Genomic DNA, 25,372 nt, shown 5'->3' with positions numbered 1-25,372 from the left:
CCCTGCCTCTCTTAGGAAACTGTACTTTGCCTAAATAGATAGATAGAAATACTCTTTGTATTGTGTTGTACTTCCCGTACCCTGCCTCTCTTAGGAAACTGTACTTTGCCTAAATAGATAGATAGAAATACTCTTTGTATTGTGTTGTACTTCCCGTACCCTGCCTCTCTTAGGAAACTGTACTTTGCCTAAATAGATAGATAGATATACTTTTTGTATTGTGATGTACTTTTAGTTGTGTGTGGGTAGCCATAGTTTGGACCGAAGTAGTACTGGAGTAGGACGAGACACTTTAATATACTAGCCACCATGACTTGATCCTATATCTCATGGGAGCTATGTACTCGTTAATACCGCACCCTCGTCGAGTATGGCAGGTGTCCCAAATTAAGTCACCGTAATGAATCACGCTCTCCACAGAGGAGCTTGGGTAAGGGTTGCACTGATATTATGTACGAGACTATTGAGTATCCAAACTAGTCAATTATCTCCCTTCTTACACAACCAAGGGGAAGTTGCGTGAATGTATTTCAATTGAGAAATTCGAGTTGCCACATGTGGACTTGAACTCAAACTCTCACCACCGTAAATCAGTGCCTTACCACTGAGCTACTACTTTTAGCTAACTGCTAGACATATAGATAGCAAAGTAAGATAGCAAATATATTCCTGGATATCAATGTAAGATAGAAAATATATACCTGGATAGCAAGTAGGTCCTTGTCAGTGAAAGTATGATCCGGACTAATATCAGCAGGAAGGTTGATATTCAGATTACAGATGGGGGTAGCCAGGGCTTCGCCCTTGGCCTGGCGGGGCTCCTTGAAGAAGCTTATACGACCTAAAATGGATTGTTATTATTTTCATTTTTTTAGTCTGTCTTTCAGTCCTCCGACAGTCAGCAAGTCTTTGATTTTTTTCTATCTGTATCTGTTTTTCTGTAGGGAGATTTAACTTTCTATATTTCTCTTATATTTCTTTATAAATATATTTTGTATGTACCTGTAGATTCACTATTAGGTTCCCTAACTCTGAGTGGGAAAAATCTTTTTATCTATTTATAAATATTTCTTGTATCTATATATGCGTGTCAATCTATCTATCTAACTATATTCTATATGCACCTGTAGGTTCACTATTAGCGTCCCTAACTCAGTTGTATCTATCTATCTATCTTTCTTGTATCTATGTGTTAATCCATCTATCTATCTTGTCATCTAACCTGTAGGTTCACTATTAGGGTCCCTAACTCTGAGAGAGAAAGGTAGCCTATTTTCTCTGAAGGCCAGGAATCTGTTGGTCAACTGATCACCAGATTTGGTTATGGGGTTCAGGTTGCCTGTTATAATATAAAGATTGGATTAGTTTTCATGACAACTTATTAATTTGGAATTAAAAAGGGGGGGGGGGAGGCATCAACAATTGGTTGAAAAGTTTGGGCATATTAGTTTGTAACCAACCACTCAAATTTTAATAAAGGTATCCTAAGTTTTTAACCCACAGAATAAGATAAATTCCTTATAAAACTATGAGTACCAATATAATTTATATTCCAATGTCTCCTCCCTCTCTGTCAATAAACGGATGATTAATTACCTGAAAATTCCAGGTAGTGGGTTTTACCCTCCAGTACTTCTACATCTCGGGACTTTGCTACCTCGTGGAAATGCTCCTGAAATACAAGATAGATAGTAGATAGAAAGTTAGATAGAAAGAAAATAAGAAAATAAATATATACTTGTATGTATAGGTAGATAGATGTATGAACTATTAAAAAACGCGCGAAAAATAATAGCCCCAAAATCACCTGTTGCTCCAGTGTTTTCTCCTCCTTGTCGTCGGTCATGCAGAAGACGCGCATGCGCGCTTCCAGCTGTTCGTGGCGCTTGCTGAATACCACAAACTTGGCCATGAAGGGCACATGGATGACTTCCTTGTACAGGGTGGTCGCCATTTTGGTAACTTCCTGCACGTTGCGACAGTCCATCAACCAGAAGCGGGCAGACACCTGTAATTAATGGTAGTGTAAGTAAATTTCATTCGATAACAAACGCCCAAAAGAAATATTAAATTTCTTCCTTGGAATTGAATGAGGAAGAGTTGTTAACATTTTTATTTTTTTTAGTATAAAATTGTATTGTTTTTTTTAATTTTGGCGGTGCGGCTACCCTACAGTCAATACTCCGATTATGTTCTTTTATAGAAACCACATAGCTTCTGCAAAAGCACAAGTTAAAAGCTAAGTAACTAACCGTGGTGGTAAAGCTGACACACTGGTTGAGGAAGGTAAGGGGCGTCGAACCTGTCACATCCTCCCATTGAGCTCGAGTTGTTCCGCCTAAATATAAACCAATAACAATTGAGTTTACAAGCATAACATTTAGATCAATGCTTGCAATTAGTCAGAATTTGACTAATCAAAAACTAGTTTTTAAAAGCATGGCCAATTAGGACAAAGCTTGCAAATAAACAATTATTAGTTTAAAAAATATCGTATTGAACAAAAAAATAAGAAAACAACAGATAAATTTGCTTTAAAGTTTTCTAGCATTTAATATTTAATATAAAATCTAATCAAATAAGTAATCATACTTTTCGACTTGTAACAAGCATTTGATTGTTTCCTTTTTACAAAAAATGCAAAAATTTTCTTCTTTCCATTTTAAAGGTGAATAAAAAAGCACACTAAAAATCTATAAAAGCAAAGTGAAAAAGCAACCTGAATGTGAAAAAAGCAAAATTTATTGTAAGCAATTCATGCTATAATATACATATAGTTTTCATCTAGAAAAATATTTCAATTTTATCAATATCATAAGGATCAAAATATTTTGATAAAATTTTGTAACTGTACATGCAGTTAAAACTTCTATTCTAAAAGTTTAAGGAATGAAAAATATTTATTGAAAATGAATTGTTATTGCGACTAAAAGCTCAGGATAATTAGCTTTACAGTGTTGTTCATTCAAAATCATTAACACCTTATATATCAACCCTTTGATTTTGAAATTATTTTTTTTATTTAAAAAATAACAAATAACATTTAGATTTTGAAAAAGCTTTATCAAAGGGTTAAATTTAGGTTTTATACAGTATATTTTATATCAATGATTTATAGTAAAATATGGGCATTTTTTTTAATAAGGTGAAATACAATGAGTAAACATATTATAAACTAACTTAAAATCCTATCCAACAAAAAACTTTATCCTAATACATTATAAATGGTATAAAACTAAATAAAACTAAAAACTATATTAAAGCACCAAAAACCTTTAATCCTGAACTTTTAGCACTTAGGAACTTAAACTATCTAAAAATAATGGACAATTTATGAACCTAAGAATATAAAATCTAATTTATAAACTTGAAAAAATATAAAAAGCTTAAGTTGGATAGAATAAAATTATGCAAAAGTGTTTAATTTTTAACTGTACAAAGTTTAACTTTTTATTTTATTGCCCTCTTTTTTAGTATTCCTAAAGCATGATTCCAAAACTGAATTAATCTTAGAAAATATAATTGTAAAGTCCTTTCATGGGTAAAGTTAAATGATATAATGCATACTAACTCTGTGCTTATAAAATCTGTCAATAGTTGGTGCTCATTTGAATTGCACACATATCAAGTGGAATAGAAAACAATGGCTCAAATTTCCCATTACAAAGTTTTTTAATAAAAATATTTTTTTTATAAGAAGGGCATAATTGAAAAAAAGTGGTGCAGTTGTTCATTAATAAGGAAAAAACATTTTTCTTTTTAGTTGCTATAAATGGAAATATTCAATTATGTTTACTAACAAAATATAAAATTATATATAGTTTTTTTTAGGTTAAAATTCATTTCCCCTTTGACCTTCTCTTAATCATTATAAAAATTTTAAGTCGCTATTTTTAAAAAGATAAAATGTTCTTTCAACTTTTAGAACAAGGTGCATGCACTCATTTAAAAAAAAGAATTAAAACTGAATCAAGGATCAATAACAACAACAATGTCTTTCTCATGGGTTGCTTTACATCCAAGATCTGTTTGAGTTCATAAAGTCCAGTCTCAACCATTTAAATGATGGTTTCAAACTTTGCACAGCGGTTCAATTTGCATAAATTAAAAGAAAAGGGAGCAAAAATAAAGGAAAAAAATAAAAGTGGTGTCAGAATTCAAAATTGTCTCAAAATCTTGTGGAAAAACAATCATTTTTATGATTGAAATTATTTTTTAACCTGTTCGGCCCACTGTAGAAAAATTATAAATATTATAATCAACATTTTTGATGTACAGATTTTGCTTCGTTAATAAAATTTCCAATTTAGTTTTTTGTTAAATTTAAATTTTAAAAATATTTATGATAAAAAAAATTATAATCTTATAAGAGATACATAAACATATCATAAATGAGATGAGGCAAATTAAAAATTTTATATAAGAATGCCATGTTTAATTTTTTTGTTGAAAAAAGTAAATTTTTTAAATTATCAAATTAAGTATAATTTAGAATCTATATATATAAAACCAAACTTAGCCATTTAATAAATAAAATCATGACATCCTTTAATAAAAATTCTTATTAATACTTTATCTTTTTGTTGAAGTTAAAAAAACTGCCTGACTATAAGGAGTGTGTGTGAGATGTAAAAAAATGCCCAAATTTTACCTTTTAATGATCTTTTCCTGAACACACCTGAGGTGGTACGCAATAACAATACAGGCACAAAGTTAGAAACAGCAGCAGTTAGTACTAACTAGGCACTAGGCGGTACTTTACCAGCAGTTAGTACTATCTCAAGTACTTTGGCACAGTAACAATTGGTACTAGCAGTACTAATTTATTAATCTATAACATATTTTGTTTATTTTTGGTAGGCATATTTTATCTAAGTCTATTTTGTTTTTTTAATAAAAATTAGTACTATTAGTACTAGTTATTATTGCAAATACTTTTTTTAATTCAATTTTTTATTTTAAAAGAACCAATTTTGAAATTTTAAAATTTGAAATATATTCTATTAAAAATTTAATTAAAATTTGTTTTCATAAAATGATTACTTTAAAGAAGATATATAGTTCTAACATTATATTTATGCTATTTGGACCTATTGTTATTGTTTGAAAGTTTTTTTGTTATAGTTTTTGAAGTATTTTAAAGTTGACTGTCTATGATTTTTTACCACTTATTATTTATATAACATTTTCTATATTAAGTCTACTATAATGTTATTCAAAATGAGTGTCAAAGATTAGGAGAATTTTTTAAAAAGGGTAAAAACTACCTATATATATACTGCTATAATAATAAAAGAAGTCTATGTCCATCTATATTAAAAACTATGTATACATACAACACATGAAAACAAGGGGGTCACATATATCCTAAAATATCTATGTTCTAATATCTATAAGGAAGTATGCAGTAGTATTTATATATCAAGGGTTAAGAAAAGGATGAGAAAAGTTTCTAAAATCTGTCCTTAGATAAAATCTAATAAGTATAAGATAATTCTAAAATCTATAATTTCTATCTATAATCAATGGAAGTCAGTATTTACATATTAAAAGAGAAATTATGCTATATTAAAATTGAAAATAAAGTTACTTTTGTCTTAATAATAATTTCAATTTAACATAACATTTTTCACTTTTAGGATAAGTAAAAAAAATTGAGGGAGTTATTATTTTAGAAAACTAGAAATCTTTCATCACCAACACTTAATTTCTTTTTGTATAATTCTTTTTTTCACTTTTTTTCATTGTCAAACAATTGAAAAAAGAATTTTCCAAAAACAAATTTTTTCAACTATTCTTAGATATGAAACAATTAAAAAAAGATTTTATAATTCAAATTCTTTTTTTCATTTAACAAACTTTCTTTTTTGTTTCATATCCATGAATTTTTTTTTTAGTGTTTTCACTTCTTACAACATTAATTTTTATAATTTGATTTGTTCAAAAAAATTGTTGAGAATTGAGTAAATTTTTTGAACTCATCAAATTTAGCCAGCTTACCCCTTTCTCCCATTTTATTTATATTGGTAAAACTTAGGGTTTTTCAAAAAATTCCCAGTTAATTTTTTTTAATTTCAAGAAAAATCAATTTTTTTGAAAGACCCTTTAAACTGCATTTTTAAATTATACATGTATTTTATTGTACCATGATGTAAAATTGATCTTTTAAAACATTAATCTTTCAGTAAAAGGTATCACAGTACAATAAAATAATGCATGAGCAGAGCAGTTATGAAATTTTAGTACTGATTAACCCCGCCAGGTGGCTAGCAACGCTTGCCTACCTGTAATGGAGCAGAGAAGGCGGAGGGTGGGAGGGTTGTCTGTGGCGGTGTACTGGTTGATCATGCCCTTGCCGGCGGCCACGGGAACCGGTATGGTCAGAGTTATAGGTTTGTGGAACTTTCGCCTGAAAGAAAATATTTTTTTTTGTAATGTTTGCTCTGAAAAAGGGTGGGAGAGAACATTGGACTATAAATTATACTGGTACCCAAAGTTTTTAAAGCACGTTTCCCTATTTGGCGCCTAAAATAATTTGGTACTTTAATGTTTGTTTGGCTTTAACAAGTATTGTTCATACAAAAAGAATCTTCATCTAAAGAAGGGGTGATTATGTTTATCGTCATTGGGGATGTACATTAATTTATCTTTGTCTTATCCCTTGAGATCCCTGCATAGAATGCATACCCGAAAATCTATCTCAGAGATACCCATCGCCATAGACAATTTCAAAACACACTACCACTTTATATTATAAAATGGTAAAAGCAAAATGATAAATTTTCCACAACCATTCATTCGAAGACGACTTTTTAGTCCTCCAACCATATTTGCCATAAATGTATGTTTGTGCTTTAACAAAGGGAGGGAGGTTTAATGGAGAATTACCCAGTGTAAAGTATATATCCAGAACATTAGAAACATACTAGAAAGCTGTCATCCATTTATTTACATTAAACGCTTTTCAGAGCTTGAATTTCGGGGAAAAAATTTATTGGTGTATTTTCTATATTTAATTAATGGCAGTAGTGGTGCACTTTCATAATAAAAAATGACGTACCTCCTTGGTTCGACAGTAACAATGGGAGACACAGCTACTCTGTTACCCAACAACTTGGCGGTCAACTCGGGGGGAATTGGCTGGGCCTGAAAACAAATCAAATTTAAAAATCACAAAAAGAACAATAATTATGATTATTGAAAATTAGAGAGGGTTGGGGGACATTGGCTGTAAGTTGGTAACAATCCTACTACCTATTTATTAAACACTAATGGCTTCACCATTATCCTCTAATAACCATTCCCCCCAAGAGGTAGGTAGGGGGGGGGAGGACTACGGGTCCCCACAATGTTCTTTTTTATATTTTTCCTCGGAGGTAGGTAATTTATATTTTGGTGTCTCTCAACCCTTACCCACTACTCAACTTTCCTGAAAATTTGTGGAAGCAACTTTACAGCACGGTTTATGAGATCTTATTTGGGTCACAAAAACATACATACAACTTACTTTTTTATAAAATAGGATAAATTGACCAAATATATTATAAGTGAAAAAAGATGAATTTTTAATAAAACTGCTGCTGTTTTTTGTATAAAATTCAATGAAACAACAGAAAATTACATTTAAAGTCTAAACCTTTTTGAATACCCCTTATTTAATGGTTGGACAGACTGTTTAAGGACAAACAATCAACAGAATTTAATACAAAAATCAAAAAAATGTCTGAAGTCACAGTGTCATAAAATAGTACGAAGTATTCTGTAAAACAGAAATATTCCAAACATAATGACTATAGGGAATTTTTCTTTGTATAAACAAATTATTTTAGTCGCGTACATAAAAATATCCTATTAACCAATCCGTTTTCATATACGATGATTTAAAATCTACAATTATAAAACGTTTGAGCAAATCGCTAATATTTTCTGATAACTTTTGTGAGTCTCGATAATTTCTTAGCGGCTATAGTTTAAACTTAACAAAATTTCTTACATGGTTTGCCGTTTTTTACGAATTATGCACATAAAAAAAGTAACAAAAGTAACATAAAAATAAAAAAAACTTGTAAAACATATAAAACAGTAAATGATTTAAAAAGTTTAGATTTCTTACACCACTTAGACCAGAAAAACTAAATTTTAAGCTGCCACTTAATTAAAAAAATTTACTTATACACAAAATCTTTCATTGTAATGTAATAAATTTTAATTTGTGTTGTTTAGACCTTACTAAAGTGTTTGATATTTTTAAAAACTAAATATTCTTATATAAAAGCTACAGGATTTCTATCTGTCTGTATCCTTAATCGCTAAACTGATATGGTATTCCTTTACAATGTAGCATGTCATGGGATGGTTTAATCTTTTTGGGGGGAGGGTACTATTCCAGGGATCTAGAGTGATAAGACAATGGCTGATAAATCAAAGTACATCCCCAATTATGATAAACAAAAGTAGATGACAATCAGTGGTTTGGACACTCAACTAAATGAACCACCCAATCAAAAATTCAATAAAAGTCCCCAAGGTTGTTGAGCCAATGAGTAAGAACACAGTATTTATTACTTTGGGGGCTAGTGTAATAAACAGACTTATGCTCCTCCCTCCTCGGTACAATCTCCTAGAGGTCTAGCTGGGTCTAGCTGGGGGCTCAGCTAATAGTGTTTGATAAAGAAAATGGTTTTAAAGAAATCCCTTAACCCTCTTACAAGCAACCACGAAATTACTTATTAGGAGGGGGGGGGGGGGGGGGGAAGGTAAATCAATAGTATTGTAGTGATTTGGACCCAAACAGTTCATAAAAAGCGATATTTACGGGGGTGTAGACATTGAGACACCCCTTCCCCTGTCCGCCATACCCTGGATTATAAAATGCTTAAGTAAATACAGGAGTCTTAAGGAATAAGACAATGGACGATAAATGATAAAATTCCCAATGATGATAAACAAAGTTTAGTTAGACACTGTTATTTCGAACCAACTACTAAATATTTAATATAAATGCAAACGAAACCAACGAATTAGATATCATGTTTATAAAATATAATTTAAAGTTCAATATCCCCTCCCTTCCTATCATTATTAAAGGAATCCTGCAAGAACTACACCGCTTTAACTACTGGAAGACTGCCACGAGTAGACCCAATACCCAAAATTTGAAGCCTCCAGCTTCAATAACAAAAAAGTTACAGACATTTCAAAATCATATTTTTAGTACAATAAAAATTTTGAAAGTTTTTCATTGCTAATAATAAAAATTTCATTATTAAAATACGTCGCCTAGATAGACAATTATAAGCTAATTTTTGAATTTTTGGCAGAAACTTAGGATGCTAGTAACTCATAACATTTTTACATTAAAACTCCCTTTTTTATAGTCAAAATCATTTTAAAAAATTCAATTTAATTTGCGTTGTACTGAGAGTACTGTAGTGTGAGTGTAGCCAGCCTTTAGGATTTCTAGCCAATCAGAAGGCCGAGTCTGCGCTAAGTCCGCTGAACAACCAATTGCAGTTGATCATCTGTATTACTTACATTAGTTTCATTTTTTCCGCTATGATTTTACGCTTTCAAATGTATTTTTTTTTAAAAGAGATTTTAACTGTGAAAAGAGGTGTTTTTTTTTGTAAGAATGTTATCAGTTACTGGCAGCCTAAGTTTCTGACAAAAAAAAGCTTCTAATTTTGCCTCTAGACGACGTAATTTAATATTGAAATTTCTATCATAAGCATTGAAAATTTTTCAAAATGTTTTGAAATGTCTGTAACTTTTTTTTATTGAAGCTGAAGGCTTCAAATTTTGGGTAATGGGTCTACTCGTGGCAGTCTTTCCTCAGTTAAAGCGGTGTATTTCTTGCAGGGTTCCTTTAAGCTATTAATCTAATTCAGTCAAACACACACTTAAATAAAGATTATTCTGTACTTATAACTTTTAAAATAAACTTGTTACTACTTTTAAAGATGCCAAATTTTTACCCAAAAGAGATGCTAATACTGACAGTTTTGAGTGTATTCTGTATTACAAAACCTGCCATTTCTAATTATTTGTATAAAACTCCCTACAAAATTTATCTCCTATGATAAAGTGGTCGAAGAAATAATCTAATCTTTACTTTTAAATTTTAAGTCTGTGGTCATTTCACCCCCCAAAAAATTATCCAATACTGTTTCATATGTAAAATGAAATAAAATAATAATAATGAATTATTTCCAAGTATTTACAGATCAAAGAAACGTTGATATGCTATTTATCGAGAAAAAATAATCTTTTTTGGATATAGGTTATTTGTAAAGAAAAAATATGCTATTAGAATAGAGTTGGAGATAACCCTACCCCCCCCCCCTCCTCTCATCTTTCCAGAGAGAAAGTGGTTCTCTTTACAAATTACGTCGTTAACTCCATAGACAACTAATTAAGAGATTGCCCTAAGTTCTTTAAGCCTTTTTAATTAACAGTTACAAAATTGGATAAGAGCTAGCAAAATAATTAAATAAAAAAAATTAGGGGGGAGGATAATCTCTTCCATTCTTTTGAGGTAAATGGTCAACGTGTTTTTATCTTTGATTCATAATTACTTGGAATATTAAAAAAAATTATAATAAAACAAAATAATAACAAAAAATAAAAAATGAATTAATAAACAAAATAATAACAAAAAAAAAGAAAAAAGAATTTCATCAAAATACTTCACAAAACAAAAATAAATTTAAAATAAAGAAAAAAGAAAAAAACTCCTCGTCTAACCAGCAAAGGTCATTTTGATGAAATTCAGAAAATAATAAGAAAAAAATTATTGAGAAAAAAAAACTGATGTATTTTTATGCCCAGATCAATAAAATTATTTTGAATAAACATAAACTTTTTATATGATGAACATTTATTTGGCAAAAAATTCTGTAATTTCAAAAAGATGACCTTAGCTTTTGATAAAGCAAAAAGATGATTTGTTGTTTTTGTTTAAATTTTATTGTTGGGTATTAATTCAAAATAATTTTATTGGATTAACATTGAATTTTTATGGGCATATTATATGATCAAAATTAACAAAAATCCACCCCCAAAAATGCACATTTTAAAGTCCCATTTCTTTGATAAAAATCGCATTAAAAATTGTTTATTTAATGTATGCATATCTTGAAGGGGGATTTTTATTTATTAAACAAAATTTACATTATACCTTAAGAAAAGGACCTAATTTTCTAAAATAAATTTAAGTTTTATATATAATTATATGAGAAAAAGGGTCCTAATCTATTAATTTACACAAGATTACAAAAATATTCACAACATACAACTTAAATTAAATACTACAGAATAAATACTATCCATTTTACAAAATATAATTCTCAGTATTAGGGGCTTAAAATAATATCTAGCTAAAAGATTTGATAAAAAGACTTAATCTATAAGTTTCAAAGGGTTTTTAAAAAATTATTTGTTGATTTTGAGCTTTGCAAGGCTCTTGAGCTTTTCATTTAGAGGATGGCAAGAGTTAAGCAGTAAAGTTGATACAATTAACAAGTATTGGCGCCAAAAAAGCAGATCTTTAGGCGCCAAAACGTCATGGTTGCCAAAACAAATAAACATGCTCACAGAAATACCAGTCAACTTTGTGCTTTAAAAGTAGGCATTTGGCTGTAATTGTTGTTTATTTTGTCAACCATGGCATACAGAATAAGAGAGGTATAACAGTTTAGATTTTACAATACAACAAATACTAAAGCTAACTATTAACAGTTTTTGTTTTTAACTATTTTAAGTAATGGTTATAGAAATATTTGTGAGAAAAGTTGGCAATTCTGTTATTGGTCGCGTTGTACACAGTTTAGAAATTTAAATGCAGAATATCAAAAGCTTTGATTAGGTCCATTTGATCAGTTATTTGAAATATTGAATATTTAGATTTGTAACAGTAACTTGGAATGTATAGTATCAAATGCTTGTGAAAAGTCTAATTTTAAATATTAACTTTAACTTTGTTTTAATCTTGAAAATCTATACTTGTTTATGTTTGAATTGTTATTTTGATTATTTGTTTGCTTGAACTTTAATAATATTGCATTTTATGTTGCTTTTTTTCTTAATATAACATACATATTTTCTACAAATATAAAGGAATGGACGTTTTATCTCGTTTCTTAGAGTTATTTCACAGGATATGATTGTTATAATTACTAACATGTTTTAACACTAGACAAAGTTTTATAATAATTTACATCTTTGTTTGACAAAAAAACATCAAAATAAATTTGTATTTTGTTGTAAGCTAAAAACCGGGTTTGAAACAGTCAACTCTTGCTTAACCTAACCTGTATAATCCTAACTTATACCAAACCTAAACTAAACCTAAGAGTGTTGACTAAATTTACATCTTACAAATAAAACAATTATTAAAATCTTACAAAAATTGTAAATTACCTAGTTGATTTAACCTAACCTAACTTAACTTATCCTCCTAATTAGGTAAAAAGTATTTTACAAAAGAATTGTAAGATTTTGAAAAATTAAATATACATAAAAATTTTGAAGTGCCTTTGTCAAAAATTTTTTTAAGAGCAAATTTTACTGAACATATTTTACATATTTTTCTCTTACACTAACATAAGTCATTGTATTTAGGCATTCTTTGGGATACAGGGATAGGTTAATGTAAGATAAGTCATGTCTTTTCTTTTTCCCCCAAATACAAGACAAAATTGTGCACATTTTGAAATTTGGGGGATAATTAATCTACCCTTTCATCCTTAATACTTTTTTATTAGTCTTAAATATTTATGAAGTTTAAAGGTAGATTTGGTAATAAATACTGATTTGGCTTTTAGCAATTATGATTAATTTTTTTTTAAATTTATGTTCTTTAGTTAGGTATATGTTAAAGAAATATTTTTAATGCATTCAGAAATATTTTTCTTATGCATGTTTTCAGGTGACTTGAACTTTAGTCCATCAAAATATTTTACAATACAGTAATAAAAACAAAAACATAACAAAAATTCTTCAAATTGTTATAATGCTTCAAGTTTGAGGTAATAATTTTAAGAAAATTTTCACTGCATTTTCAGTTCTTGGCAAAAAAATGTTTAACTTGAAGCATCAAATAAACAATAATACATAAATAATTAATTTTGTAATTGCCTAAATCTACAAATTAATTAAAACACAGAAAAAATCACACAAATATTTAATAATTTTGTGTTTATTGACAGCAGTGAAATTAACTAAAAATTATTCAAGTAAATTATTTGTTGTTGTTGAATAAATATAATCTGGTATTGCAATTTTATTTGAGGTACTTGGAACAAATGGAAAGGATTTTAGAAATTGATATGCTACAATTTTTTACAAGGCAAGATAATGGGCAAAATTTTAATTTTTAATGTTATTAGCATTCCTTAAATTTCAAGCATTTATGGCAACTTTGAATCATTAATGATCTAGGAAAGGTTGTGAAAGGGTAAAATACTAGAGATCAACCAATAAGGGCAGATTATTTTGTCATGTGACTAGAGATAAACCAATAAGGACAAATTATTTTGTCATGTGACTAGAGATCAACCAGTAGAGACAGCTTATTTTGTCATGTGACTAAAGATCAACCAATTGGAATAGTTAATTTTGTCATGTGACTAGAGATCAACCAATAGGGACAGATTATGTGTTTAAGTGATGTAAACAAAAAAAAATCAGCCAATAGGACGCCCCGAAAATCTACCAAACCAAACAAAAGCGCTTCTTCTTGGGAACATGGTTGATAGTGATCTTCTTGAAGAGTCCAGTAGCGTTGGCGGATTTCCTGGGGCGGAACATATTTACCTGTAAGCCAACTTTGATCTTCTTGGTGAGTGCGCCTTGTGGGAACATTGCTTGAACCTGCGATACATAGATAAATGAATAAAGCATACTTAGATAGCATATATGATAGATCTATGAAAAGGCTGCTCAAATTGAGATATGCCTTTCAGGAAAGAGGTATGAATGTCTAGAGGTGGTTTTAGGCTATTTTCTTGACACCCTAATACCCTATATAATCCCTAAGGAGAGGGGGGGAGGGGAAAGCAACTAGTATATGTTCGTATATCAATGATGGATAACTGGATAACATAACATCTATCTCAACTAGCAGCCAAATAATTTTATAAACTGCCAACCTGTGGAACAACAGAGCTGTTGACTAGCCCGCCCTCCGGGCCGATGTAGTGCAGCTCTTGGCGGATGCGGCTAATGACCGCGAAATATTGCGGGAAGTCGGTAGTGACAATGCGGGTGATGCGGTTGGTGTTCAAATCCTCCAGCTGGCTAGCCGCATCCTCGCCGTCGAAGCTTTCCTGAAAAGTAAAAAAAGTCAAAATCAGCTGAAAAAGTAGTAATGTTTTTTTTGTTTGTTCGTTAAGATCCCGCTTTTATGAATGGTTTTGAGCCATTTAAGTCTTTTTTCTGCCTTTCCCACCACCTAGATGCTAGGGGCTTAGCCAATTAACTAGCAAAAATTAATAAATAACTTTTGACATGTATTACCATTTAATCACTAAATAGATATTTTGGTTTAAAAACTTATTTTGTTCTGCAGTTTTTTTTTTTAAATTTAGAATATTAGGTAAAAAAAACATAGTTATACAGAAACGTTAGAACTATCTAAAGAATGCTGACCTGTAAGATCTCTTGAATGGCTTCCTCTGTAGCGTCGAGGCTGTGTTCGCGCCATTTTTCTCCATCATCCGACCTCAAGATTATAATCTCGCGCTCCTTGCCACGTAGGGATGCAAAGTGGGGAACCTAGATAGATAAATAGATATATACATAGATAGATGGATAGAAAGATAGGATAGATAGATAGATAAGATAGATAGATAGATAAGATAGATAGATAGATAAGATAGATAGACAGATAAATATATACAAAGGTAGATAGTTTGGTGGCTAGAAAGTTGTATAGATAGTTAGGTAGCTAGATAGTTTAATAGCTTGATAAGATAGATAAATAATCAGACAGATCTAAAAATGAAAAAACAATGCACGTTTTAAATCAAATCAAATAAGGAAATACTATGAAAATAAATGCAATTAACACGGTGAATAATTTAAGAAATTTTATATTTTTTTATTTTGTACATATGGATCACATTGGGGATAGAACAATGACCTGGCATTAATCTACAACTATTTCATCCCCCATATAAGTCTAAAGGTAGATTTTCGCCCAATCAAAATCAAGCAAAACAAATATATAATCCCAATCTTAATTAAAACCACTAAAGGCATGGGGCGAAGCCACTAGATTCAATTAGAATAAATAATTAATATTAGCCTTGTTTATTTTTCTAAGGCAATGTTCTTCTTAATTGTTTTATCTGAGTTTTTAAAGGCAAGGCTTTTCTACAGTATGACCCTCGAAAAAGTATCTTTTAGGGTATACAGCCATTATTTCTTAATGTATCATCATAAATAGCATATATCCGTGTTCTCTGTATATTTCCACACAAGCATATATAAAAAAATTAATTTTACCTCCATTAACACTGGAGATTTTTAGAGCTAAAGTTTTGAAAAAGTGACTGAGCAAAAAGTAACTTTTAACAAAAATTGACTTTTGTGGCAAAATTAAGATAGAAATCCTATTATTTTTGTTACTAGCAGAAACTTTAAACAAAAATGAAACAAAAAATTTAGGTTTTAAGTTAAAAGCATTTTTTTACACATATTTTTGAGTCTTTTTTGTGTAATGATATTTTGAAAAACTTATTTATGAGGCAAAATTGTTTTAGATTAAAAAAACAAATAAATCTTTATCAATATATCAGGAATATTGTTTTTGTTTCATAATCCTTACTTTAATAACAAAAAAGTTATAAGGAAAATAAAATTACATTATAATGATTTTTAGTCTAAAAAGCTTAATTAACCCCCTATTAAGTGATTGAGATGTCAAAAAAGGGGGCGGAGCAACTGTCATAATTAATCCTTTTCATAAATAAGGGTAAGTAAATAGCCTGAAATTTGCAAATAATCAATTCATGCAGTAGTATTTTTTGTCTTTAAAAATTTATATTTTTTGGTGGATTAAAAAAGAAATGATTTGTTACCTTGTTTTTCTTTGTTTATCATTCTTCAGTTACCAGAAAGACATAATGTAACCATCCAAAAATAGTGGGAAACAAAAAAAATTCTTTTTCTCAGTCACTTTTTCAAAACTTTAGCTCTAAAAATCTCCGGTGTTAATGGAGGTAAAATTAATTTTTTTTATATATGCTTGTGTGGAAATATACAGAGAACACGGATATATGCTATTTATGATGATACATTAAGAAATAATGGCTGTATACCCTAAAAGATACTTTTTCGAGGGTCATACTGTAGAAAAGCCTTGCCTTTAAAAACTCAGATAAAACAATTAAGAAGAACATTGCCTTAGAAAAATAAACAAGGCTATTAAGATTTACATATATGTTTGTGTGGAAATGTACAGAGAACAAGGACATATGCTATTTTTTATGATACATTAAGAAATAAGGGCTGTATACCCTAAAAAATACTTTTTCGAGGGTCATACTGTATAATTAGCTCCCTTGTTATTTCAGGCATGTTAAAATTTTCCAATTGATCTTAAACTTGGCATGGAGATTTCTGTAAGAGTTAGATACATTTAGAAAGTATTTTTTATAAATCTTTGACAATATGTCCGATTGTCCATTAAAAAATGTTGATCTATAACTTTTTGATAAAACTTTTTTCATGTCGAATATATATCCTATTTATTTGAATTTTGAAGTACTGATTCCTAAAACAACAAAGTACAATGTCAGGAGCTAAGCACGTCCTACAAGTTTAAAGCTTCGCTATCATAGATGTTTTTATCATTGTTTTTAAAATATAATAAGATCATTAGTGAGATGGATAGATAGATAAATTAGAAAGTTAAAGAAAAGAAATATTTAAAAATTAAAAGTATGAATTAGAAATTAAGGAAATTTGAGATTGAAACAAAAAGAATAAAATGAGTGCAGAAATTGGGTAAACAAGGATGAAAACTTTTCTAGCCAATTTTTAGGACAGCCAAACTAACGGACAAAATGAATTATGGAGCAGAGGATAAAGTTTTTAAAGAAATTCAAAACGTATTACAAAAAGCACCTTAGATATAAATAAGCGTACAGAATGACAGACTGTAATAAATACTGATGCGTCAGTGTAATCTTCACAAAAAAATTGTATCTACATATACTTACTAACCAACATAGTGAGTTAGAGAATAACTTTTTGCTACTAAAAATTGCAAAGGAAAGGTTATAATTTGATAAATAAAAAACACATGTTGGAGAAAAGAATGCAAAAAGACATTTGTTTCAGGAATCTGAAGAAATAAGACAATGGACGATAAATGTGTGTACATCATCAATCACGATAATCAAAATTGCCCCTCTGGTTGATTAAAATTATTGGTTTAAAGTTTGTACACAACTGTTTTGGAACTGACCAATCAAAGTTTGATAAAGTATCCAATGTTTTTTGAGCCAACGAAACTTTGGGTACTAGTGTAATTATCAAATTAACAGTTCAGTGTCCCCTCCCTTCCTTGATTTGTAAATTTTAAAAAGAAAATAAATCGTATTTCATATTTTCTTTATAAACCAAACCATGTTAAAGATATTTTATTTAAAAATTGACTTAATTTAAAAAGTGCAAGATTAGATTTTGGAAAGCATGTTTTTTTGTGTTGAAAAAAATGCAATACATTCCGGGGGAGATTGATTGAAAACATTTTTTAGATAATTTTCTTGCAAGCAACAGGAATACATCAGCCCAGGGATTTAAGGGATAAGACATTAGACTACAATTGATGCACATCTCAATGTTAAGAAGTTTGGACTCTGCTAGTTTGAGCCAACCAATCAATATATAATAATAAGTTTTTAAGCGAATAAAGAGGTTTACAAAACAACAATTTTAGTATTAGTACAATTTACAGGCGAATTTCCCCTACCAGAATAAAGTGGCGTGCACATGGTGCAGGGGATGGAGGTCCATAGGGAAAAGCTTCTCTAGGGCAAGGAAGATTAAAAAATTCAAGGGGTAAAATATTTTGTACATCTTTTTAACCCCCTAGCCAAAATATCCCCTGGAAAGGGTGGAGAGGTCTACAGTCTACACGCCCTTAAACATACATAAACATACTTATATAGCAAGAATATAAAAGTAAAAATTAATGCATTTTAAAAAGTTAAACCTATAACCTATCTGCCTATAATATTGATCAAAATAGATAGATAGATAATTGGAATGAATTCTATTTCCCCCTCTTTATGGGAGTGTAATTAATTGCCCCTTTCATTTCTCAATAGAATTTCAATTAAACGCCTCACCCCTTTCAAATGTGGAAGACAAACATTCTACAAAAGTGTTTTGATACATAAACAAGGATGACAACATCCTTGAGTAATGAAGATAGACAAACGGACAAAGAGAGTTATAGAGCAGTTGTTCATTTGTTACAAAAAAGAGAGAGAATATTTTTTATTGGGCTAACGTTTAGTTGAAGACAAACTTTGTTCGATACTTTGCCATTGATTTTAATTATATTTTGGAATACTTAGCCGAATCCTTTTTCATTCAAATATAGAAATCATGTCTAATAGATCAGGGGCGTCCAAGCTTTTTTTTGGGGGGGGTAAAATGGCGCGCGAAGCGCGCCGAAATTTTTTTTTACCCCCCCCAAAATTTTTACCCCGGGGGTAAAATTTTATTGGGGGGGGTAATTACCCCCCCTAAAGTCTGTTGGGGGGGGGTAAATACTCCCCCAAAATCTGTTGGGGGGGGGGGTAATTAACCCCCCCCAAACTAATTTACCCCGGGGGTAAAATTTTTGGGGGGGGTAATTTAATTATGTAAAAAAAGCACCTACCTAATCTATTAAGTTAATAAGTACTATCTTATAACATAAAGTAGTAAGTAAGGTTTATTTGATTATAGCTTCAGATTTCATTACTTTTAATACTGATTTCTCCTTTTTAGGAAAGCTTCACATAGATCCCATGATGGTTCCACACTATTATAGGTCAATCCTTTGAGTGGTTTTAGGCTATTTTTCTCCTCCCTTTTTACCCTTTAGAAAACACGAGTTCTTAGATGCTAAGGGCGTCACTACTATTCAAATATATAGTAGTATCTCATTCTTTAGAACATAAAAATACAATAATTAAATCACTAACCAATGAACCAATATGATTTTACTTTAAAGTGAAGCGTCTTAAAGGTCCTGGTAAGTTTTATAACTAGTTTTGAGACACCCTGACATCCTCCCAAAAGAAATCGCCTATAGAAATTCTTTTTCATTATTTAATGAAATATTTAATTTAGTTAGGTATCTATTTTATGGAATCTTCAGTGCTTTACAATTACATCATAGATCCCCGGGATGGTTTTAGCCCTTATAAAGGCCCAAGAAAATAAAACATGATCAAACTATTAAATTTTTTGTTATCATGGTTAAGAACTGTTTTAACTGGTTGGACAGTAAATTTTTTTTTAAGAACATTCAATTTGGGGGGGGTAAATACCCCCCCCAAAATCGTTGGGGGTGCCTACGGCACCCCCAAGGTAGGGGTAATTTTTTTTTGGGGGGGGTATTGTTCACAAAATTTTTGGGGGTGCCTACGGCACCCCCAAAATCGTTTGGGGGTGCCAAATGGCCCATTACCCCCCCCTTGGACGCCTATGTAATAGATAGATGTATTATAATCTAGGGCTCGGCAGCCACTCATCTTATTGTATTTAGGTGCAAAAACGCTAAACTGAGGTATATTCTTTAAAAAAATTTGGGTCGCTGCTCGCTGGTAAGGCAAAATTATTTTTTGTGAAAAATCTTCCAAAATCGCATAAAAAATCTACAAAAATTAAATTAAATCATAAAAGGCTTATTAGCATAAGATTTTGTTTAATTTTTGTAGATTTTTTTGTTATTTTAGAGGATGTTTTACAAAAACAATTTTGCTTCATGAGCGAGCAGCGAGCCTAATATTTTTTAAGAATCCACCTCTGTTTCGTTTAAACAAAATACTAAGTCTACTTTGCATTAAAAAGTAACTAAATCTTAGGCAAACTTATACTTAAAAATTCATGCATAACCAAGATAATTTTCTAAACTTACACAGAGTGACGCATGGACAAGTTATAGAGTAGCTTCGCTACAAATAAAGGATGTCTTTTGTGTTGGAAAAACGTTAATCCTGATGTAATAATGTAAGCAAATGAAATTCAAGCTTTTATTTATGCGCGGGTTATGCAAACAAAATAATCAAGAACAAAATCGCAACGGACGGACAAATTTAATCTTTTATTTTTGCGGCTTATGGAAAACAAGGATGACAACATCCATAAGTAGCGAAGCACAAAATATTATGGATGGACAAACAGACTAAGTGAGTTATGGATAAGATGTTAAGTGTTTTAGAAAAAAGGCAATTATTTTTAAAAAGTAACAAGATTAACCGCTGAAACAATATGGATTTTATTTCAGGCTGCTGTTACGTCCTAGATAAAAAGTCGGCTTTGTTTGGATTGCAGCCGCGACAGAGGGTAATACATAGCTCCGAAAAATTAGAATTTAATGTAAAGACTCGCTTCCCCCCCCCTCCCCTTCCTTCAAGTGCTCCTAGAGGCATCTAGAGGCGTAGCTACTAGCAGATAATCTAAAACCATAAAATCTTATAAAGATAAACATCACAGACTGACGGACCAAGCAATGTCAATAAATTAACAAATAGGGCTTTTTTTTGTTTATTATCATTTTTTTACTATTCAATAAAACGCATGTCATGTTTTCAATCAATAGCCTTTAAATCAAATAAGCACAATAAATAATCAAAACTGATTGAACTAAATATAAATTGATAATTTCATATGATAGATAGATAAACTAATTTAATTTTTTTCAAAATCGAAAATAAAAGAAAATCTAAAAACAAATCCAAATGAAGTCTTCAAACGATAGGACGGTTCAAGCAGGTATGATTAATTTTAATGGGGTTTAAGTGCTATGCTTAAAAAAATTTACTTATGTATAAAGGCTGCATTTTATATTTAGAAGTTTAAATCCTATGTATGAAAGAAAGGTTGTTTCACAAAACACATAAAATTAACTATTAGCTATTTCAACCTTTTGTAGGTGCTATTTTAGATAAAACCTGCCATTGAAAAGCAGGCTTAAATAGATGAAGAGAATAAAAGACAAAGATAAGTTTAGTTTAAACCCCAGAAGCAACCAAGGTTTTATCTGAATAATAGCTATGTAACCTTTTTATCTATTTCATAAGTACACTAAAAAGTAGTAAATCTAGTTTGAAAGTGCAATCTTTTTAGTAAGTAGGCACATAAGAAGTTTATTCAAGCCCGTAAAAATTCACGATAGAATTAGAAAAAACAAGGTTGACAGCATTCATAAGTAGCACAGTACAGAAATGAATATATCACAATCTTAACTTGAATATTTCCACCATGGCGTTATGTTTCCTATAATATAAAGCAGAGATGTTTTTATTTGTTTGTAGCTAAAGATATCGTAAACTACTGCAACGTTTGAGTTTTTCTTTACAGGGAAGCTTCAAATTAGTCCTGGGATGGTTTAAGGCTTTTTTCTTCAATTTCAAATATAGAGCCCCTAAACAATAGCGGCGTAGTAATAAAGTAGTTGCTTTTTTGGCCAATAAATTTCAATATATTTTTGCAATTTTAAATAAACATATATTTTTACTAAGTAATCATTCATTTTAAATTTAGTGTTATGAATATTTACAGTTTTATAAATTGATAAAAAATAAAACGATTTTATCCAATGGTAAAGCTTTTTGAAACCTTGAGATTAACATGCATTAGGATAGAGAGTGACGTCCAAGCTTTTTATTTTGAGAGTGGTATAATAGGGAGTTTTAAAAGATTGAGTGGGGGGGGGGGGCTTTTTAAAATAAATTGAAAGGCGATGAAAAATTCATATTACATAAATAATATCAAAGGATGACAAAATCTTTAAAAATATTTATAAAAGTTTTGTATAATAAAGGCAAATTAAAGCAAAAAACATTTTTCAGACCTTACTTGGTAAGTTATAAGAATATATATATATATATATAATGGATTAAAGCAGTTAAATCAATGAAATTCAAGTGCAAAATATAAACAGACAAACTTTACTTAGGGAAAAGATTCGCTTTTAGTTTACTTAAAAATACATGACTTAACACTTTAAAAAGCTAAGTAGTGTTCTAATTAAATTTAATTAAAAAGTAATAAGATTAATGTTTTAATTAAATCATAAATTATTTTAATTTTAGAAATGTCAACAAAAAATTGTTTGAAAAGAAGGTGTATCAACTTTTTTTTTATAGCTAGCCGGTTCTTTTAGTAAGTAGTAGATGTAAAATTTTTCATAGAATTCAGATATGCAATCGGTTTTTTTGTAGACCTCTTATTTTTTAAGTAATTTAAGTTTTAAAAAAAAATTAAGTCGATTTTAAGGTACTAAAATGCAACAAAAAAAAGAAAGAAAATGGCCATTATGAACAAAAATAGTAAGATCTTTAATTTGACACCTTACTTTTTCAATTCTGTCAGGTAATTATTGAAAAAATCGATTTTTTTAAACCCACGAGAATAAAAACTTTGACATTAATTTTATTATTTCACAGGTAAAAAAATATGGGTTCATATATACCTTTAGAATCAGAAAAATATTACGAATTCATTGTAAGCAAAATTGAAAAAAAAAGTTTACAATATAGTATATAAACTACAATAAAAGGAATTATATGAAAATATCATATTATATTGTACAGGCAACGTCTTAATTCTTGAATTGAGTATAAAAATGGGAAGGGGGTAAAGAGGGGGTAAAAAAGGGAAGACGATAGTGTTGCCTGAACAAAAAATACAATTGGCCATTTGTTTAATTTTTAATTTTTTTACTTTTTTTCAATTTTGCTTACATTGGATTCGTAATATTTTTCTGATTCTAAAGGTATATATGAACCCATGTTTTTTATGTCTGTTTGAGAAAATATTTAGGTCTAAAGTTTTTATTAAACCGAGGTTAAAAAAAATAGATTTTTTCAATAATTACTCAACAGAATTTTAAAAGTAAGGTGTCAAATTAAAGATCTTACTATTTTTGTTCTTACTGGCAATTTTCTTCTTTTATTTTGTTGCGTTTTAGTACCCTAAAACCGACTTAATTATTTTTTTAAAAAACTTAAATTACTTAAAAAATAAGAGGTCTACAAAAAAACCGATTGCATATCTGAATTCTATGAAAAATTTTACATCTACTACTTACTAAAAGAACCGGCTAGCTATAAAAAAAGTTGATACACCTTCTTTAAAAAAATGGACAACTTTGGATTTATAAGTTTATATAGATTAGAAGGGTTAGGTGTAATAGATAGAAGATTACCAAAATATATAAACAGATATTTAGATAGAAAATAAATAACTAAGACTAGTGCCAATTGGGGCTTAACCTAAAGAGTAAAATTTTTTGGAGAGGTTGGGGGGGGGGGGGTCTATGACCTACCTTAATAGAAAAATAATCAAGCTAAAACGCATATAAAGCCTATGTGATAAGAAAAACCTTAAATTAGTCGGTTGGTTAATGATATTTTCCTATACAGAAACACACAAAGATATCACGTAAATTTTTAAAGTAAAACTGACCTCGATTATAACTGGGCCAAGGAAGTTTGCCTTGGCAGGACCAAGCTCCAGAATCCTGGAGGCCAGAGCTTCGCCCTCGTTCAAAGGTGGGGGATGGACCAACTTATCTTTCTTTAGATACCTACAAAGATAGATAGATAGATGGATAAACAGATTGTTAGATGGATAAATAGATGGTTAGATGGATAAATAGATTGTTAGATGGATAAATAGATGGTTAGATGGATAAATAGATAGTTAGATGGATAAATAGATTGTTAATTAAATAGTGATATCGGTAAGAAGATAGCAAGATAGTTATAATAGATAGTTTAATTAAATAGATAATTATATAAAAGGTTAGATAGGTAATCAAATATATTATAAAATGAAATACAAAAATCTCTGAGATAGGAAGAAGAAAATGCTGGAAATCTCTTAAAACAAGACGACATTTACCTGCAGGTGACGCGCATTGGCATTGGCGCTTTGCGGGGCGGGATGATGACCCTAACGCCAGAGTGGCGGCAACCTCGCATTGCCCCACCACGTGCATCCACCATAAAGGATACCAAGAACCTACAAGAATTGAAATTTTTTACAAAATATTATAATAATGGAAGATCTATTAGTGACGCAGCAATAAAAAAAAAACATGTTGTTAGCAGTCAAAATGAAGCATAAAATCCAGGGAGGAAGGGAACATAGTATTATTAATTTGACTGATACACAAAGTTATAAACGATCTCTTATTTGTTGGTTTAAGAACTAGCAGTAGCAAAACTTTTTAACCAATATTTTATAACTAGTACAGAAAGGTTAACTTTGTTGGGGATGCATATCAATTTACCTTCATTGCCTTACCCCTTAAAATCTTACATAAAAATTCTCTATAAAGTTTATATAAAGGACAATAATTTATTTTAATTTACATTGTTAGACGTACGAACATACGTAATTATATAGAGTAGCTGCGCTGTTAAAAATAAAAGGGGTAATAAAAATAACTAAAACATGCATAAAACAAAACGAAATTAAAAATGGTGTAATGTCTTAATGAACACCATTTTAAGTCAAACTACAAAATCTTTTCTAATTCTATAAAAAAGTACATTTTTATTTAATAGAATTTAATCTTAGTGTCATTATTTGAACAACGTTTTATAGAAAATGCAGGTTTCTAGTAGTAACGCCATTAGGTTAAGAAAATTTTTTTTATTATATGATATAAAATTACCATTTTTACTTCATTAACAGCTCAAGTCACTAAAGTTGTTAAAATAAAAAAAAACGGTGGTCCTTCAATTCCGCATCAGAACTGCACAAAATTATGCCATATCGTACTTGGAATTACTTATCCCAAAAATAAGTCGATAGGTCAATGATAACAAAAAAAAATTAATGAAATAAATCATCTTGTTTAAAAATGACATACAGATTTTGAACTTTTACCGGAATCTTCATGCCAAGTTTGAAAACAATTGGACAATTTTAACATGTCTAAATAAGGAACTATTTCCATGGCGGGAGGTGACAATGGGCTGTTTATTACACTTGTCCTCAAAGTTTTATAATAACGTTTTCTTATTTTTTGGCTTAACAACTTTGGGGACTTTAATTGAATAATTTAAATTCGTTGGTTCATTAAGTCGAGTGCCCAAAACTTAATTAATGTTAGGCGGAATGGAAAAATCGCCAA

General features: G+C 29.9%; 1 protein-coding gene across 18 annotated transcripts in view; it reads right to left on the bottom strand.

The window, feature by feature from the left end:
- The window catches only part of LOC145323761 (uncharacterized), a 180,757-nt gene that overhangs the window by 45,977 nt on the left and 109,408 nt on the right, over positions 1 to 25,372 (bottom strand). For all 18 annotated transcript variants that reach the window (XM_080166277.1, XM_080166278.1, XM_080166269.1 and 15 more), the window contains 12 exons: positions 24,133 to 24,252; positions 23,695 to 23,815; positions 14,647 to 14,772; positions 14,148 to 14,324; positions 13,813 to 13,869; positions 7,061 to 7,146; positions 6,285 to 6,409; positions 2,253 to 2,338; positions 1,808 to 2,008; positions 1,597 to 1,672; positions 1,223 to 1,339; positions 702 to 841 (listed from right to left, as the gene is read on the bottom strand). In XM_080166277.1, coding sequence (XP_080022403.1) covers positions 702 to 841; positions 1,223 to 1,339; positions 1,597 to 1,672; positions 1,808 to 2,008; positions 2,253 to 2,338; positions 6,285 to 6,409; positions 7,061 to 7,146; positions 13,813 to 13,869; positions 14,148 to 14,324; positions 14,647 to 14,772; positions 23,695 to 23,815; positions 24,133 to 24,252 — 1,432 coding nt within the window. The remainder of the gene's footprint in view (positions 1 to 701; positions 842 to 1,222; positions 1,340 to 1,596; positions 1,673 to 1,807; positions 2,009 to 2,252; positions 2,339 to 6,284; positions 6,410 to 7,060; positions 7,147 to 13,812; positions 13,870 to 14,147; positions 14,325 to 14,646; positions 14,773 to 23,694; positions 23,816 to 24,132; positions 24,253 to 25,372) is intronic.

The sequence above is a fragment of the Acartia tonsa genome, chromosome 7, assembly GCF_053477335.1.
Source record: "Acartia tonsa isolate MP-2025a chromosome 7, ASM5347733v1, whole genome shotgun sequence".
Lineage (NCBI taxonomy): Eukaryota > Metazoa > Arthropoda > Copepoda > Calanoida > Acartiidae > Acartia > Acartia tonsa.
This window is presented reverse-complemented; position numbering and strand designations above follow the sequence as displayed.